Source organism: Heterodontus francisci, chromosome 17 (genome assembly GCF_036365525.1).
Source record: "Heterodontus francisci isolate sHetFra1 chromosome 17, sHetFra1.hap1, whole genome shotgun sequence".
NCBI lineage: Eukaryota > Metazoa > Chordata > Chondrichthyes > Heterodontiformes > Heterodontidae > Heterodontus > Heterodontus francisci.
In genome coordinates this window covers 32,708,772-32,727,403 of record NC_090387.1, presented here as the reverse complement: position 1 = coordinate 32,727,403, position 18,632 = coordinate 32,708,772, and the positions used below count along the sequence as shown (strand labels likewise).

At 41.9% G+C, this 18,632-nt stretch overlaps 1 protein-coding gene across 1 annotated transcript; it reads left to right on the top strand.

Annotated features, from left to right (window-relative positions):
- Positions 1-17,183: 17,183 nt before the first annotated feature.
- Positions 17,184-18,397, top strand: LOC137379172 (rhodopsin, GQ-coupled-like). Its single transcript, XM_068049879.1, has one exon. The coding sequence runs from the start codon at positions 17,184-17,186 to the stop codon at positions 18,177-18,179; it is 996 nt and encodes a 331-aa protein (XP_067905980.1). The 3' UTR covers positions 18,180-18,397.
- Positions 18,398-18,632: the final 235 nt, after the last annotated feature.

Below are 18,632 nucleotides of genomic sequence, written 5' to 3'. Positions count from 1 at the left end.
GTCTTAATTTAAAGTTGATATCAATAAAAGTAAATAAATTCTTGTACGTCAATGGAAAAAAATCAACTATATTATAAACTAATATAAAGCACTGGTAAAGCAACATTTGGAATATTGGGCTGGAACAGTGAGCTGCAACTTCTGAAATCACCTTAAATCAATTTTAAAAGTTTGATCTTAGTTTTAAAAACTTAGTAAAATGCTGTGAAAAGTCATTTCCAGTGCCTGAAAATCCCCTTTTCCACTAAGATATCCGGGAAGAGCTGATGAAATGGTGGCAGAATTTTGGAGATGAGCACCTACTTTCCCTTTTGGATGAGGTCAAGCACCAGTGAGTGTGGCTGCTAGGGATTGCAAGGGTGAGGGCTCATCAAAAGGTGGGCAAGGTGGCGTGGATTGGCTGAAGTGCTAAGCACCATGTCAGCTGTGCCATGATTGGGTGACCAGTGCCACAAAAAGAACAACAACCTGACTAGGGTAGGTAAGTAAGCATTCTCTGAGCATCATTTCTGAACTGAATTGTATTATAAGGAAGAGATAACATGATCAAAAGTTGTCTGTTTCTGTACAAGTTTTTAAAACAAAGACTTTGGCTGGAAAGGAGTTATCCTTGTTATTTAGTGTTTGGAGGGTGGAAGAAGGTTACATGCTTTCGAGCTGCTATCTCTTTGTTTCCTCAGCGCACAACCCAAAGGTGAGTAAGGCATAAAAGTTTGTTCTGTGGGAGACAACCTGCTCAGAGTGGGCAGCTGATGAATTTGACAGCTTCATGTTTCTGCTGAAGAAATTAGTCCAATACCAGAATAGAACCCTGTCAGTTCAACATGTGCACCTCTCACACAACAACCCACATAACCTTTACTCTGTTTTCTCCCCGAGAGGGTGAATTGGCGTATAACTGTCAAGAGTGCACACAGAGTGGAAGCCGACTCCCCTTCTTAAAATAATGCATGCACGTGAGAACAGGGCCTTGTTGCTGCAGGAATAGCATGGCAGTGTATCTGTGGGCCAGGCTGAGATTAGTACTTCCAATGATAAGACCAAGAGGAGGGATGATAGAGACTTTTGAAATTAAACAGAACCTTGATAGGTTGGCTGTGGAGAAACTGTTTCCACTTATATTTGGAGGGTGGGGAGCATGCTTGTGCAGTGTGCCAACACCAGTATTGGACTGAATTGCCTTTTGTTGTGCACTGAATGTAAATCTGACTAGTAAAAATGAAAAATGGACATGCTGCATCATTGTAACCTTTTATTCTTCTTTACCACAGCTCCATACCACCTGGGGGATCTGAGTGCAGGAGAGGGCACTGAGATGGAAACTCAGCAGGCAGAAGGGGAATAGGAGCGCCAGGAGGAGGATGAGGAGACTGAGCGCCTTAGGGAGAAGACAGGAGAAGTGACATGGCCTCTCCTATCTCCACCTTGCACCACGAGGCTACTGACGTGGGGGGGAACATGTGACCACTGCTCCTTCCTCGCACCCCTGGGCATTGGCTCCTCCCACTGTGCACCAGACACATCCACCTCCCATATCTGATGGGTTGAGCACAAAGCAGAGCTGGGTGACTTGCTAACTGAGTGAACTGTAAACAGAGTGAAGACTTTAAAACAGGAATTTGGTGAGAATGGGAATTAGGTGCAGAGCTGGAAAGAGGTGCTAAGTAATTTAACCAAGGAACAATAGCAAGTGAGAAATACTTCAAAAAGCGAAGCTGTAGCACAGAGGTGCATGATGATCCATTTCAGCCTCTTCCTGAGGTCACCATCATTACAGATGTCAGTCTCCAGCCAATTCAGTTTACTCCTTGTGACATCAAGAAACGCTGAACACACTGGGTACAGCAAAGGCATCAACAAGTTCCAGTAAAATTGAAGTAAATGGAGATCAGGGATAAAACTCTCCATTTGTTTCAGTCATACCTAGCACAAAGAAAGAACGTTGTAGATGTTGGAGGCCAATCATCTCAGCCCCAGGACATCGCTGCAGGAGTTCCTCAGGATAGTGTCCGAAGCCCATCCATCTTCAGCTGCTTCATCAATGACCTTCCCTCCATCATCGGAAGTGGAGATGTTCACTGATGATTGCTCAGTGTTCAGTTCTATTTGCAATTCCTCAGATAATGAAGCAGTCCATGCCCACACGCAGGAAGACCTGAACAACATTCAGGCTTGGGCTGATAATTGGCAAGTAACATTGACCAGAAACTTAACTGGACAAGCCACATAAATACTGTGGCAACAAGAGCAGGCCAGAGGCAGGGTATTCTGTGACAAATGACTCACCTGACTCCCCACAGCCTTTCCACCATCTACAAGACACAAGTCAGGAATCTGATGGAATACTCTCTCCACTTGCCTGGATGAGTGCAGCTTCAACAACGCTCAAGAAGCTCGACAAAGCTTGATCAGCACCCCATCCATCACCTTAAACATTCACTCCCTCCACAGCTGGTGCACCATATATGCAGTGTGTACATCTACAAAATGAACTGCAGCAATTTGCCATAGATCCTTCGACAGCAACTTCCAAACCTGCGACCTCTACCACCTAGAAGGACAAAGGCACCAGGTGCATAGGAACACCACCACCTGCAAGTCACACACCATCCTGACTTAGAAAAATATTGCTGTTCCTTCATCATTACTGGGTCAAAATCCCGAAATTCTCTACCGAACAGCACTGTGGGTATGCCTAGACCATGTGGGCTACAGAGGTTCAAGAGGCGGCTCACTATCACCTTCTCAAGGGCAATTGGGGATGGGCAATAAATGCCAGTGATGTCCACATTCCATGAATAAATAAATAAGAGTTAAAACAAACTTTAAAAAAAAATTCAAGATTGACGACCTGGTCAAGGTTAAAGAGGGTCCTGGGCATCCCCCCAATGGTAGGTTAAACATAGAACATAGAACAGTACAGCACAGTAACCTTTAACCTACTTGAGGATCAAACTACCTACATACCCTTCATACTACTATCATCCATGTACCTATCCAAGAGTCACTTAATGGTGCCATTGTTTTTGGCTACATAGAGCAGGTAGTTGGTAGAGATGCATCCTCAGTTAGATGTGCCCACCTGACCCATACTAATTAGGTGTCATCCTCATGACTCTGAAATCTCAGGCATGGTCAGTCCAGGACGGCACTGGGCAGTCATGATCCCAGTGTAACTGCCTGGATCACGTGCTGAGGAATTTTGGCATGTTTATCTTGTAGCTGTAATAGCTCATTTCACCACCTATCAGTTGGAAACTTCACATAGGTCAAAATCAAAAATAATTTCAAGCAGATTTCACAACTCATTCTAGTGCTAGCTGTACACTTAAAAAATCTCCGAGAGCTGATACTCAAGCACTCTACATCAGTGCAATGTACACCTGCCATAGACTCAAAACAGGTCATTTTCGTCAGGGGTGGCGCAGTGGTAATGGCACTGAGCTTGTAATCTAGAGGCCTAGGCTAATGCCCTGTTTTTATTTCTTGTTTTTATTTCAGATTTCCAGCATCTGCGGTATTTTGCTTTTATTACCCTCAGTTGAGTATCCTGGTATATCAATGCATAATAAATCTCATTAATACATTTTATGTAATATCGTATTTAACTCTCCACAGTAAACACATGGAATACAAAGAAGGTTGTCGCAATAGAATCACCTGAAAACCTCAGAAGTTATACCATAGAATGCGAGTGTACATGCACCAACACATTTGTCTAAAACACATTTTGTTTTTTAGCCTTTTTTAAAAACTGCTAAAATATTACTGATTCAAATCCCATACTGGCAGATGGTGAAATTTAAATTCAATTAATTAAAAAGAACTTGGAATTGAAAGCTACTCCTGGTTCAGTAATGCCCATTAGGGAAGGAAATCTGCCATCCTTACCTGGTCTAGCCTACATATGACTCCAAACTCTCAGCAATATGGTTGACTCTTAACTGCTCTCTAAATTTCCTAGCAAGCCACTCAGTTGTAAGGGCAACAAATGCTAGCCTCGCCAGTGATGCCCACATCCCATGAAAGAATTTTTAAAATCAGTGTCTGTCAAAACTGTACTCTAATTTTACATGTAGCTCCAGAGTACATATTAAATCAAGTCCATGACTTGCATGGTTCTGAAAGAAGAGTTTAACATTAACAATACATTTAGTACTGCAAGAATTATTTTCCCAGATTCATTAAGTCTGTAAAGGAAAGACGGGTCCTGACACAATTTTTTTCTGTTTTGTAAAGTCCTTGAAAGAAAGTAATTATTTTATTACTCATATTTCATTTAAGAGGAAATCCTGGGGAAAATCATTAACAAATATATGTTGGGATACTCCCATAGTAGCATACTGAATCTGGAGTATGTGATGCATTGGACATTGTATTAATAATAGGCATTGTATAAGTAATGGATAATTATATACACAAAACATTTAAGGGCAGAATTTCCTATTCCTATATTTGGGCATACTGGATCACTCAGATGAACAAGTAGAGGAAAATAGGACAGGAATCCCACTTGATTTTCTATCCATTACTCCCTGTTTATGCAGCTCACATCCCTGTTCATTATAACTATCAGACGCTGATTCATTCTAGGAGCTGTAGTTCACTAGAATGGCATGATGTTTTCTGTGATTTGTACACCACTACCAAACAACCTGATGCAGAGTGGGTAAGGCAGGGAGTGGGGATACCCTAATTTGGAAGTTCCCACTTCATTGGCCGAAGGAGCAGGTTAGAGCGGGTTCATGAACTAGTATTCTCACTGAGACCAACTTACAGGGTACTGAGTTTGGATGATCAGCCATGATTGTATTGAATGGCGGAGCAGGCTCGAAGGGGCGAATGGCCTATTCCTGCTCCTATTTTTCTATGTTTCTATGTTTCAAGCATTACTTAAAGGATACGCACTACTTAAAGGAATACACATCATTTCATGATCATTGCTGCTGGAGCTGTGAAGAGGATCCTTGCATTGGGAGACTTTCTGGGACTCTATGTCAAGACTTCATCAACACTCGAGCAACATAGCAACATTTATTTTGGAAATCCTCTGAGGACTTCACCTGAAAATAGTAAGTGCTGTGTTACTGTACCTTATTGGATACCTTATATGAGTAACCAGGAAAAAGGGAGTGTTTGGTCAACAGCATCTTGCTCAGGTTCCCCCTTGGGCTGGATGAGGAATGATGGGAGGACAGGAGGACAAGAGGCCAGCTGGAGCAGCACTAGCAGCTGCAGGAAAGAGGAACAAGAGGGCAAGGTGCCACCTTTTCCCTCCTGAAGGTTCAGGACACCCCTCCTCCTCCACCAGCAGGTCCTCCAGTACCACATCCAATAACCTGTAAACCATCTCCTGTGGTCCCTGTGCCATCCTGCAACTTGCTCCTTTGTGCCAGCCAGAGCACTTCACACCTTCAGTGGAATGGGTGCAAGAAGCCCACATATACTCCTCCAAGGAATTTGCATCTAATTAGCACTCAAGTCTCTACCTACAGGTTTCTGGTTAGCGCCTGCAAGCATGGTCAAATCATAATCTTTAATTAGCCCAAAAAATACATGCTAAATCCAGACTTTCAAACAGACATTTCTTATTAGCACAGCACCCATTTAGCACCTGTTTTCACCCTTTGGCCAAAATAACCTTCTCTCATTAATACGATCATGGCTGATCATCCAAACTCAGTACCCTGTTCCCGCTTTCTCCCCGTATTCCTTGATTCCTTTAGCTCTAAGAACTAAATCTAACTCTTTCTTGAATATATTTAATGATTTGGCCTCAACTGCTTTCCGTGGTAGAGAATTCCACAGGTTCACCACTCTCTGGGTGAAGAAATCCCTCCTCATGTCAGTCCTAAATGGCTTACCCCTTATCCTTAGACTGTGACCCCTGGTCCTGGACTCCCCCGCCATCGGGATCATCCTTCCTGCAACTAGTCTGTCCAGTCCTGTTAGAATTGTGTAGGTTTCTATGAGATCCCCTGTCATTCTTCTAAACTCTAGCGAATACAAACCTAATCGACCCAATCTCTCTTCATAAGTCAGTCCTGCCATCCCAGGAATCAGTCTTGTGAACCTTCGCTGCACTCCCTCCAAAGCAAGAACATCCTACCTCAGACAAGGAGACCAAAACTGCACACAATACTCCAGATGTGGTCTCACCAAGGCCTTGTATAATTGCAGCAAGACATCCTTGCTCCTGTACTCCAATCCTCTCGCTATGAAGGCCAACATACCATTTGCCTTCTTAACTGCCTGTTGCACCTGCATGCTTACTTTCAGCGACTGGAGCACAAGGACACCCAGGTCTCGCTGCACCTCCCCCTTTCCCAATCTTTCGCTGTTCAGATAATAATCTGCCTTTCTGTTTTTGCCACCAAAGTGGATAATCTTACATTTATCCACAATATACTGCATCTGCCATGTATTTGCCCACTCACTCATACTGTCCAAATCACACTGGAGCTTCTCTGCATCCTTCTCACAGCTCACACTCCCACCCAGCTTTGTGTCATCTGCAAACTTGGATATATTACATTTAATTCCCTCATCTATATCATTAATATATATTGTGAATAGCTGGGGTCCTAGCACTGATCCCTGCGGTACCCCACTAGTCACTGCCTGCAACTCAGAAAAAGACCCATTTATTCCTACTCTTTGTTTCCTGTCTGCCAACCAGTTCTCTATCCATGTCAGTACCTTACCCGCAATCCCATGTGCTTTAATGTTGCATGCTAATCTCTTATGTGGGACCTTATCAAAAGCCTTTTGAAAGTCCAAATAAATCACATTCACTGGTTCCCCCTTATCTATTCTACTAGTTACATCCTCAAAAAATTCCAGTAGATTTGTCAAGCATGATCTCTCTTTCGTAAATCCATGTTGACTTTGTCCGATCTTGTCACTGTTTTCTAAGTGCTTGGCTATTACATCTTTTATAACGGACTCTAGCATTTTCCCCACTACCGATGTCAGGCTAATCCGTCTATAATTCCCTGTTTTCTCTCTACCTCCTTTCTTAAATAGTGGGGTTACATTAGCTACCCTCCAATCCGTTGGAACTGTTCCAGAGTATATAGAATTTTGAAAAATGACCAGCAATGCATCTACTATTTTTAGGGCCACTTCCTTAAGTACTCCGGGATGTAGATTATCAGGCCCTGGGGATTTATCGGCCTTCAATCCCGTCAATTTTCCTAACACCATTTCCCTACTAATACTGATTTCATACAGTTCCTCCTTCTCACTAGACCCTATGTTCCCCAACATTTCTGGGAGGTAATTTGTGTCCTCCTCTGTGAAGACAGAACAAAAATATGTATTTAATTGGTGTGCCATTTCTTTGTTCCCCATTATAAATTCCCCCGTTTCTGACTGTAAGGGACCCAAATTTGTCTTCACTAATCTTTTTCTCTTCACATATCTATAGAAGCTTTTACAGTCAGTTTTTATGTTCTCTGCAAGCTTACTCTCAGACTCTATTTTCCCTTTCTTAATCAATCCCTTTATCCTCCTTTGCTGAATTCTAAACTGCTCCCAATCCTCAGGTTTGCTGCTTGTTCTGGCCATTTTATATTTCTCCTCCTTGGATCTAATACTATCCCTAATTTCTTTTGTAAGCCATGGTTGAGCCACCCTTCCTGTTTTATTTGTGCGCCAGACTGGAATGAACAATTGTTGTAATTCATCCATGCGCTCTTTAAATGCTAGCCATTGCCTATCCACTGTCAACCCTTTAAGTAATGTTCCCCAATCTATCATAGCCAACACGCGCCTCATACCTTCACAGTTTCCTCTATTTAGATTCAGGACCCTAGTTTCGGAATTAAACTCTCTCACTCTCCATCTTAATGAAGAATTCAATCATGTTATGGTCACTCTTCCCCAAGGGACCCCGCACAAGATTGTTAACTAATCCTTTCTCATTACACAATATCCAGTCTAGGAGGGCCTGAAGTTGACATTAACACCGTGTTTACTCCCAAAGAGCTGGTCACTGTTAGAAGATGGAGTTAGTTGAAGCACGAGCCACCAAAATGCCATGTAGCCTCTTTAATGAGTGCTAGCAGGCATTTTAAGTGGCAGTTGGCTAAGTAACAAGCCTCTAGCAGCCATTCCTAGTGCTGGCTTCAAATCCTTTATCAAGGTGGCATCTTGTGTTACGCTGAACCGGCATTTCAGCTTAAGACCCCATTTTGGCCATCTCTTTACCACTATAACGCCTAAAGTATTCAGTGAAAATTGCCCTATCATCTATAGATGATAGTAACAGTTTCAGAAGGCATTATTGTGTTTGGAGTTGCACAGAATATATATTGAACAAAACTGTGAGAAGGTGACGTGCTGTAAATTAGGGAGGTTGAGCTTCTGTAAATGCATAAAGGAGAGCTAATTCACTGTGGCACTGAACTCAATCTATTATGTGCAATGCATCTTATTCACTTTCAGTAGTATCCCAAGACAACTGTTATTGATCTTTGTGCAATAGAATCTGTGCAGAATAATTCCAACAAACAAATTAAATTCAGCAAACTAACAACTTATTTCACCCTAAAGGTGGTGAAATGTTACCAGAACAGAGGATAGAGAACATGATGGATACAATTCAAAACTTTGGCCATTAAAATTGATTGTGCCAAATTAGAAATGCTGTACCTATCTGGACAAATAATTAACCTTAACAATAATGTAAATTAAAATTGAAAGAGTACGAACATACGAACATATGAATTAGGAGCAGGGGTAGGCCACTCAGCCCTTCGAGCCTACTCCGCCATTCAATAAGTTCATGGCTGAGCTGATTACTCCACATTTCCACCTACCCCTGATAACCTTTCACCCCTTGCTTATCAAGAATCTATCTACCTCTGCCTTAAAAATATTCAAAGACTCTGCTTTCACTGCCTTTTGAGGAAGAGAATTCCAAAGACTCATGAACCTCTGAGAGAAAACATTTCTCCTCATCCTCTGTCTTAAATTGGCAACCACTTATTTTTAAACAGGGAGCCCTAGTTCGAGATTCTCCCATAAGGGGAATCATCCTTTCCACATCCACCCTGCCAAGACCCCTCAGGATCTTATATGTTTCAATCAAACCATCTCTTACTCTTCTAAATTCCAGCAGATACAGGCCTAGCCTATATAATCTTTCCTCGTAAGACAGCCCGCTCATTCCAGGTAATAGTCTAGTAAGCTTTCTCTGTACTGCCTCCAACACATTTACATCCTTCCTTAAATAAGGAGACCAGTACTGTACACAGTACTCCAGATGTGGTCTCACCAATGCCCTGTATAGCTTAAGCATAACCTCCCTACTTTTGTATTCAATTCCCCTCGCGATAAATGATAACATTCTATTAGCTTTCCTTATTACGTGCGCTACCTGCATACTAACCTTTTGGGATTTATGCACTTGGACACCCAGATCCCATTGCATCTCAGAGCTCCGCAATCTCTCACCATTTAGATAATATGCTTCTTTTTTATTCTTTCTGCCAAAATGGACAATTTCCCACTTTCCCACATTATACTCCATTTGCCCACTCACTTAACCTATCTATATCCCTTTGTAAGCCTCCTTATGTCCTCTTCGCAAGTTACTTTCCTACCTATCTTTGTGTCATCAGCAAATTTAGCAACCATACCTTCGGTCCCTTCATCTAAGACATTTATATAAATTGTAAAAAGTCGAGACCCCAGCACTGATCCCTGCGGCGCACCAGTCGTTACATCTTGCCAACCAGAAAATGACCCAATTATTTTCTGCAATAACCTTTGATGTGGCACCTTATCAAATGTCTTCTGCAAATCTATGTACAATACATCAACCGGTTCCCCTTTATCCACAGCACATGTAACATAATTTTCAGAAATACTATGTGTAATATTTCCTTTTATTAAACTTTGAGATTTTGATATTTTCTTCGCATATTTTGATAAATATTTCTGCTTTACTTATTGCATGATATTTAGGAACTTGATAATCTTCTAAATTATGATGGGGTAAAATTTTGACATTAACCCTCCCAGTGTCCAGCTCCATGTGCTGGGGGCAATGTTAAGAATTTGGATGCAGGTCCCATGGTTTTCAGTTCAAGTTAATGGATAGAAAATCATGGCAGCTTTGCATCCAACTTCACAATATGTGCTCCGAGTGTGAAAAGCTTTGTGCCAGGTTGTTAATGGTACAAAATTACCAAATATATTTTAACAGTTAAATCTGAGGCATCTTGGGAGCCACAAAATGAGTTATCAAAATATAGAAGTGGGGTTGGCAAAGGAAGATGAAGTGCAATACAAATAATTGTAAAGCGCTACATGAAAGAAGACCAGAGTTACCAAGAGAAAACACCCCACCGAAATGGATTGTTTGCTGTGTGTACACCATCTTTCATAGATGGAAGGATGCCAACCAACCAACATGAAAGAAGAAAAATGAGCAACATAAGTACTCTACGAAATACGTCACAATAGCTAAGAATGAAGTTAAAAGGCATCTCAGGACTTAAGTTGATTCAACGCTCTGATTCTCTCAATACTGCAAGAAAGCAATCAACAGGCCAAATAAAATGTTAAACTATATAGCCAAAGCAATAGAGGACCAGTCAGATGAAATCATGCTCAAATTGTAGAGTGCTTTCATTAGGGCACGCCATGAGTACCGTACTCAATCAAGACCTTGATCAACAGCTCAGAGAAGAGCCACAAGTCAGATGCCTACCATCAGAGGAGTGAAGATGATAGGATACTGATGACCCCAAGAAATTGAATACTGAATCCGGGATGGGGCCTCATCATAATTAATGTGAGCAAATGAACATTAATGAAGAAAATAATGTCACTAAAGCGTGAGTGATTCTGAGGACCAGATAGTTTCCATCCCATGGTTTTAAAGGAAGTCAGTGAGGACATTGTAGATGCCCTAACTATGATCTCCCAAAGTTCTCTCCATTTGGGAACTGTTCCTCTAGATTGGAAAATTGCATGTCACTCTGTTGTTTAAGAAATGTGACAGAGGAAAACCAAGGAATTATAGACCAGTTAGCCTACCACCTGTTGTTGGGAAATTACCAGAGTCTACAATTAAGGATAGAGTGACTGGACGCCTTGAAAATTTTCCACTGATCAAAGAGATATGGATTTGTAAAGGGTATGTGTTGCCTGACGAACCTGACTGAATGTTTTGAAAAGGTGACTAAAGTACTGGATGGGGAATGCTTGTGGATATTATTTATATGGACTTCCAGATTGCATTCGATAAAGTCCCCCATAAGAAATTGTTAGCTATAGTTGAAGTTCATGGAATTGAAGGCAAATTATTGAACTGGTTAGGAGATTGGCTGAGTGATAGGAGACGACTGGAGGGATGATAGGCAGGTACTCTAATTGGCAGGATGAGCAACATTCCACAGGGATCTAAGTTGGGCCCTCAACTATTTACTGTATTTATCAATGACTTAGATTACAGGATAGACAGCCACATATCCAAGTTTGCTGATGACAAAGATCAGCAGTATTGTAGCAGTGCAGAGAAGCATATCATTACAAAGAGATATTAAGTGAGTGGGTAAAACTGGCAAATGGATTTCAGTGTAGGCAAATGTGAAGTCATCTACTTTGGACTTAAGATATAGAAGAATACTTTCTAAATGGTGAAAAGCTAGAAGCTGTGAAGGTCCAAAGAAACGCAAATGTCCATGTACATAGACTGGTTACAGCATTGAAGGAGATTAGTTGGCCTGCCATGTCTGTGCCGGCTCTCTCCAGGAGAAATTCAACTAGTCCCACTCCCCCGCTCTTTCCCCATAGCCGTACAAATTGTTTCTCTTCAGATAATTATCCAATTCCCTTTTGAAAGCCATGATTGACACTGCCTCCACCACGCTCTCAGGCAGTGCATTCCAGATCCTAACCACATGCTGTGTGACAAACATTTTCCTCACGTCATCTTTGGTCCTTTTACCAATCACCTTAAATCAGTGTCCCCTGGTTTTTAGATCCTCCTGCCAATGGAAACAGTTTCTCCCTATCTGCTCTGTCCAGGTCCCTCATGATTTTGAACACCTCTATCAAATCTCCTCTCAACCTTTTCTTCTCTAAAGAGAACAGCCCAATCTATCCACATAACTGAAGTCCCTCATTTGTGGAACATTCTTGTAAATCTTTTCTGCACATTCTCTAATGCCTTCATATCCTTTCTAAAGTGTGTGCCCAAAATTGGACACAATACGCCAGTGTTTTATAAAAGTTCACCGTAACTTGCTTGCTTTTGTACTTTATGCCTTTATTTATAAAGTCCAGAATCCTGTATGCCTTACTAACCACTTTCTCAACCTGCTCTGCCAACTTCAACGGTCTGTGCACATATACCCCCAGGTCTCTCTGCTCCTGCACCCCTTTTGGAATTGTATCCTTTATTTTATATTGTCTCTCTTCATTCTTCCTACCAAAATATATCACTTCAAGCTCATCTACATTAGAGTCATATTTCATCTGCCACATGTCTGCCCATTCTACTAGCAAGTCTATGTCCTCTTGAAGTCTATCCTCCTCATAGTTCACAATACTTCCAAGTTTTGTGTCTGCAAATTTTGCAATTGTACCCTGTACACAAGTCTAGGTTATTAATTATAGATCAAGAAAAGCAGTGGTCCTAGTACCGACCACTGGAGAACCCCACCTTATACCTTCCTCCAGTCTGAAAACAAACAATCACCACTACTCTCTGTTTCCTGTCACTTAGCCAACTTTGTATCCATGCTGCCACTGTCCCTTTTATTCCACGGACTTCAAATTTGCCTGTTATATGGCACTTTATCAAATGCCTTTTGGAAGTCCACGTACACCACATCAACTGCATTACCCTCATTAACCATCTCTGTTATCTCATCAAAAAAACTCAAAGAAAATAATTGACAGGTACAAAAGATAATCAAAATGGCTAATGGAATGCTAGCCTTTATATCTAGAGGATTAGAATACAAAGGTGTGGAAGCAACATCCCCTCGAAATTGTTTTTTGTAGTGTGCGGCCGACTCATTTAATTACTTGGGTCCTTAAGTTTTTTTACCCACTGCGCATGTGAGGTACTTTAAAGGTTGAGGAACATTGTGGACGAGTCATGCTACTGCTATAAAAAGCCCTGGTTCGATGACACCTGGAGCCTTGTGTTTAGTTCTGGGGACTGCACCATAGAAAGTATATATTTCTATATACTTGGAAGGAATGCAGCGTAGCTTTACCAGAATGATATCTGGACTCTAAGGATTAAATTACAAGGAGAGATTACATAAACTAGGGTTTTATTTCCTTGAATCTAGAAGATTAGGGGGCGACTTGGTCAATGTTTTCAAGATTTTAAGGGGGACTGATAAGGTAGTTAGAACTAAACTATTTCTGCAGGTTGGGGAATCTAGGACTAGGGGACATAGCCTAAAAATTAGAGCCAGGCTTTTCAGCAGTGAAGTTAAGAAACACTTCTACAAGCAAGATGTGCTATAAGTTTGGAACGCGCTTCCACAAACGGCAGTTGATGCTGGGTCAAGTGTAAATTTTAAATTTGAGATTGATCGATTTCTGTTAACCAAAGGTGTTAAGGGAAATAGGAAATTGAGTTAGATATCAGATCAACCATGATCTCATTGAATGGCAGAAAAGGCTCAAGGGGCTAAATGGCTCACTCCTGTTCCAATTTTCCTTATATATTTGTTCAACAGGAATTACAGGAAATGGACAAGCAGGCATTCTTTCTTTCAACACATACATCTAGAATACTACCTTAAATTTATTTCTCTTGATGCGATGGCAATCAATTTGCTGTTTTAGGAAACACTTTCTAACTATTCCATGTATATTGGAATGAGAAGCTGCTTTAGATAGAGACCTTCAAAGGAGCTAGTTTGGAAGTCAGTGATTATGGACAGTGTTAAGTTGGTTTATAAGATAACTTGCATAAGAAACCATTTTATGTTGATGATCATTTTTAGCTTAATTTACCCAAGATAGAATATTATAATTGGCTTTTGATTTTATTCTTTTAGCTTGTTAATTGTCTGTGTTATGTATTTAGAAGCCTCCAAAAAACTATGACATAGATAACTTCATAAAATGATGTCTGTTGTTTTTAACAGAAATGTTATTATTCTTATTGACCTGATAAACTGCCTGATAAGGAGTACTTGTACCAAGAGTGCTGTGTAGTCTTACAGGAAATATAATTATATACTTATGGAAAGTGATTATAACATCTTACGAAATTTTTAAAAGTTTTGTGTCCGGTCTGTTCTTATTGTGATTAATGTTAATGAAATTCAACACGTTCTTGCCTCATTTGAAAAATACCGTTACATTTTTGCATGTACTACAAACTATTGCCGGGAAGAATATTTCATTTTAATGTTATGTAATCATCTCTGTCTTAATTAAAAAGTGATTAGGCTTTTTGCTTAAAGAAAAATCACCTCACACACAAATGACATAGATCTTCTTTGAATCATTCTGCCATTTGTTTAAACATGAAACCATTTCCGGAACACTTTTAAAAATTAATATTATGTTTCTTTAACATGAATTTCAATGTTCCTTATCACTGAAATCACCTTAAATTTATTACTAATAACCTTCTTCCTTACTTGTGCAATATATGTGAACTGATCTCAAAATTCAGTAAGATCTGGAACCCAGAATTACAGCTCAATGACAAAAGCTGCGCATTTAATGTAAATGTAAGGGTGGTAGATCAGATGGCAAGGCTGTCATGAAATCCATAATGTTTCAGAGGGAGGCTATGGTGGCAGTGAACAACAAAGGATTTCTAATGGGCAGGCTAAGGGTGGCATATAATATTACAAGTCAAAGCTGATATGTAGAATAGGGAAGGAAGTTCAGTGGAAGCCCGCACTTGAAAGGAAGTGAATTTGATAATATAGTAGGAATGAGAGCCAGCAATTATGTCAGAGGCTTCCCGAATTTTAGGCCTGTTCAGGGTTCACATGCGTTGTCTGAAAACATGAAGTCAAGTTGTCATTCTTCTCGTCTTTTAATTCAGGAGCTCAATCATTTCTATATTTCATCAGCTTTTTGTTTTTCATTGCTAAATTTAAATCCATAACTGCTCTGGAGAAAGCGGAGAAGACAACATTAACATCTGTTCCAAGAAGATCTGCAGCAGTTAATTTTAGTCCACTCCCTATGAAAACAAGTTATCCAGGGTTCGTTGAAAATTTGCCTCAAATGGTAACGAAGTAAATATCAAAAGCACTGGAGCAAAGGATTGAAACAGAGTTAATATATAGAACTTCGATACGTCCGTTAATAATGGAGCTTCTAACCGGACATTTCTGCTTGGTCGGTGGGCCATGTGATTGCGATACCTTGGTTGCCCGATACTGTATAGTCAGCGGAGATCGCACTTTACAAATAAGGGCCATTTAAGATGTGTTGTGTTGAACTGGAGTTACGTGTGGCCGCTGTTGCTTCGTCGAGTATTTTAACATTGTACACTGAGAGTAAGCAAGGCAGGAGACTGGGACTAGGAATTCCAAGGTCTGTGTCCAGTCGATTCAGATTCTCGCAATTCCGCTACGGGGCAATGGGTGGAAAGCTGCCCCAAATGGTCTGGCCGGAAGTGTGCTGTTTCTGGATGTTGTCTACTTTACAGTACAGGTATCCGATGCGGTGGGAGGAATATCCAGCATATGGACAAAAGATTGCGCGTAATGATGCTGACTTGCGTCAGAAGGAATGTCACTGGCGGAGAGCCTGAGGTTCCGCTGGAAAGACAGAGATCTACAAATCATCTGAAGCGACCATCGGGTAGCACCGAGACATGGGTTGTGATCGTTTTACACTGGCACCAGGCTGCTGGCAATAACCGGGCACTCCATCACACTGACTGCACATACAGGTAGGTGCTTGTACTTATCTGATTGTTCCCGCCTTTAACCAGTGTTTACAAATAGTTCAAAGTCGATTTGGAGTGGGAAGAAATTTTCCGGAATCTTTCTAAACGAACTGGTAAATCAGGTAAAGGAGGCTCGGAGGCATTTTAAAGGCTCATCGGATCGCAGAATGTTAGAATCTTACAGCATAGAAAGAAGCCATTCGGCCCCTCATGCCTATGCAGGCTCTTTGAAAGAACTGTCCAATTATTCCCACTCCCCTGCTCTTTACCCATAGCCTTGCAAATCTCACCCTTTCAAGTGTATGTCACAAAAATGAAAAGTTTTGACTTATTTTGACACATATTACAGAACCCGGGCCGATCCGGGTCTCACCTGTTTCTGGGGGAGATTATTCTGAGTATGAAACGTTAACGCTGAAATCAGGAAACTACAACATTAGAATTAGAATTAGAACATTACAGCGCAGTACAGGCCCTTCGGCCCTCGATGTTGCGCCGACCTGTGAAACCATCTGACCTACACTATTCCATTTTCATCCATATATCTATCCAATGACCACTTAAATGCCCTTAAAGTTGGCGAGTCTACTACTGCTGCAGGCAGGGCGTTCCACGCCCCTACTACTCTGAGTAAAGAAACTACCTCTGACATCTGTCATTAGAAACGGATATTTTTCATTCATTGTTGTCCTTTATGTTAACTGACGACTACACAGCAGTGACTGTATAAAATGTATCATTATTGATTTAAATCATCTAAAGTATCTGCTTCTGGAAGTGGTTGATAAAATAGATCGACCTACAGTGAAAAAGCACACATCTTTCGGACTGCTTGTCTGGTATTAAATACCAGTCGCAATTGGCAATTTTATTTTACTCTTTTTAAATATTCTCCATTGCCCTACTGCAATGTTGAATTGTTACCTTTTACCCTCGGGTTGAGTTATAGTGCATGTGTGTGTGCGATGTGCCTGTCTTTTTACCCAAGTTTAATGTTAAGAGCACATACTGCCTGAGTTACTGTTGTTTTTCTGGCGGTCTTTATGTGCATAGGCAGCCTAGGTCTGGGCGGCTATCCTGAACCTCTGCCATTCTTTCGCAGGTAAATGTGCTTCAGTGAAGTGGCGGACAGACGGTCGAGCAGTTTTTGCCAAGAACTCCATTTAACATGAATGTGATACCGGACTACCGCATTAACGTGACCGCCGAGCATGGTCGATCCCCCGGCCAGAGGTGCTCCCCCAGTGCGGACACAGACACTAACGGTACGGGCTCCACCACCATGTGCAGTTGGTGTTGCTGCAGTCTGCTGAACAGGACATTGGTGATCGCCTTTATGGTCATCCTGGCTTGTGCCGTGGTTGTGGGCAACATCATCACATTGACAGTTTTCCTGAGGAGCAGGCAGTTCCGAACCCCTCAGGGTTACCTGAAAGTCTCTTTAGCCCTGGCTGATGTGATGGTGGGGCTCCTGGTGGTCCCCTTCTCCGTCTACACCGAGATCGCCCTGATGCTGAGCGGCACACCGCCCATTTGGTACCAGGGCTATTCGACCACGGGGGGCGGCGAGCCTTGGCAGCCCTGCAACCTGATCGGCCTGGTGTTCGCCGGCTGCACCTTCGTGTCCATCAGCACCATCTTCTTCTTGACGGTGGAGCGGAGCGTGGCCATCCTGAAACCCCTTCACAAGGAGTCGGTCATCACCCGCAGGAGAACCTCCCTCCTTATCTTCTGCTCCTGGGTTGCGGGCTTCCTGCTGGCCACTGCCCCTTTACTCTTCAGCGACCAGTTCGCTTTGGAATATAACGAGTGCAGTCGGATGTGTAACTACGCCTTCGTGCCCAAAGCTTCCCGCAATCCCAGCTGGAGCATCCTGCTCCTCTTCCCCGCTTTCGACTTCACCATGCTGGGGGGGACTCTGGTGGTTAACGTGCTCTCCTTCAGCACCATCCGCCGATACTCCAGGAAACGCAAGTTCTTGGCCGAAATGGAGAAATTCCCGGGCTCCCTGCGCCCGTCCTCTTCAGACATTAAAGCTGCCAAAACCATAACCATCCTGACTTTAATCTTCACTGCATCCTTCAGCCCCATCGCCGCCTTCGTGGTGGGCAATGTCATCGGCTATCGCTGGTGTAACTTCTCCTTCTTTGCCTTTTGGATGCTGGCGTCAAACAGTTGCTGTAATGTCATTATCTACAGTGTCAGGGACCAAAGGTTCCGCAAGGGGCTGCACCAGTTATTCCACAAAACCCTGCATACATTGCCGGAAAAGAACTGAGCTTTAAGGGACTCTGGTTTTGCTAAAGGGAATACATCGCCTTTCTGACTGATACTAAGGATCATCATATTGATCCAATGAATGCAAAGTCTTACCTAGATTTCAAAATGCTAACATCTTTTACATTATGTAATATTGGAAACAACAAAGCCTACTACAAAGAACTTTTTTAAAATTCGTTTTGTGAGATATGAGAGTCACTGGCAAGGCCAACATTTATTGCCCATCCTAACTGCCCTTGAACTGAGTGGCTTGCTAGGCCATTTCAGGGGCATATTTAAGAGTCTGTGGGTCTGGAGTCACATGTAGGCCAGACCAGGTAAGGATGGCAGATTTCCTTCCTTAGAGGACATTAGTGAACCAGATGGGTTTTTACCAGAATGGACAATGGTTTCATGGTCACCATTAGACTAGCTTTTTTAAAAATTCCAGATTTATTAATTGTATTCAAAT

What these genes read in the sequence shown, in the direction of transcription:
- LOC137379172 (XM_068049879.1), top strand. Translation starts at nt 17,184, where the DNA reads ATGTGCAGTTGGTGTTGCTGCAGTCTGCTGAACAGGACATTGGTGATC.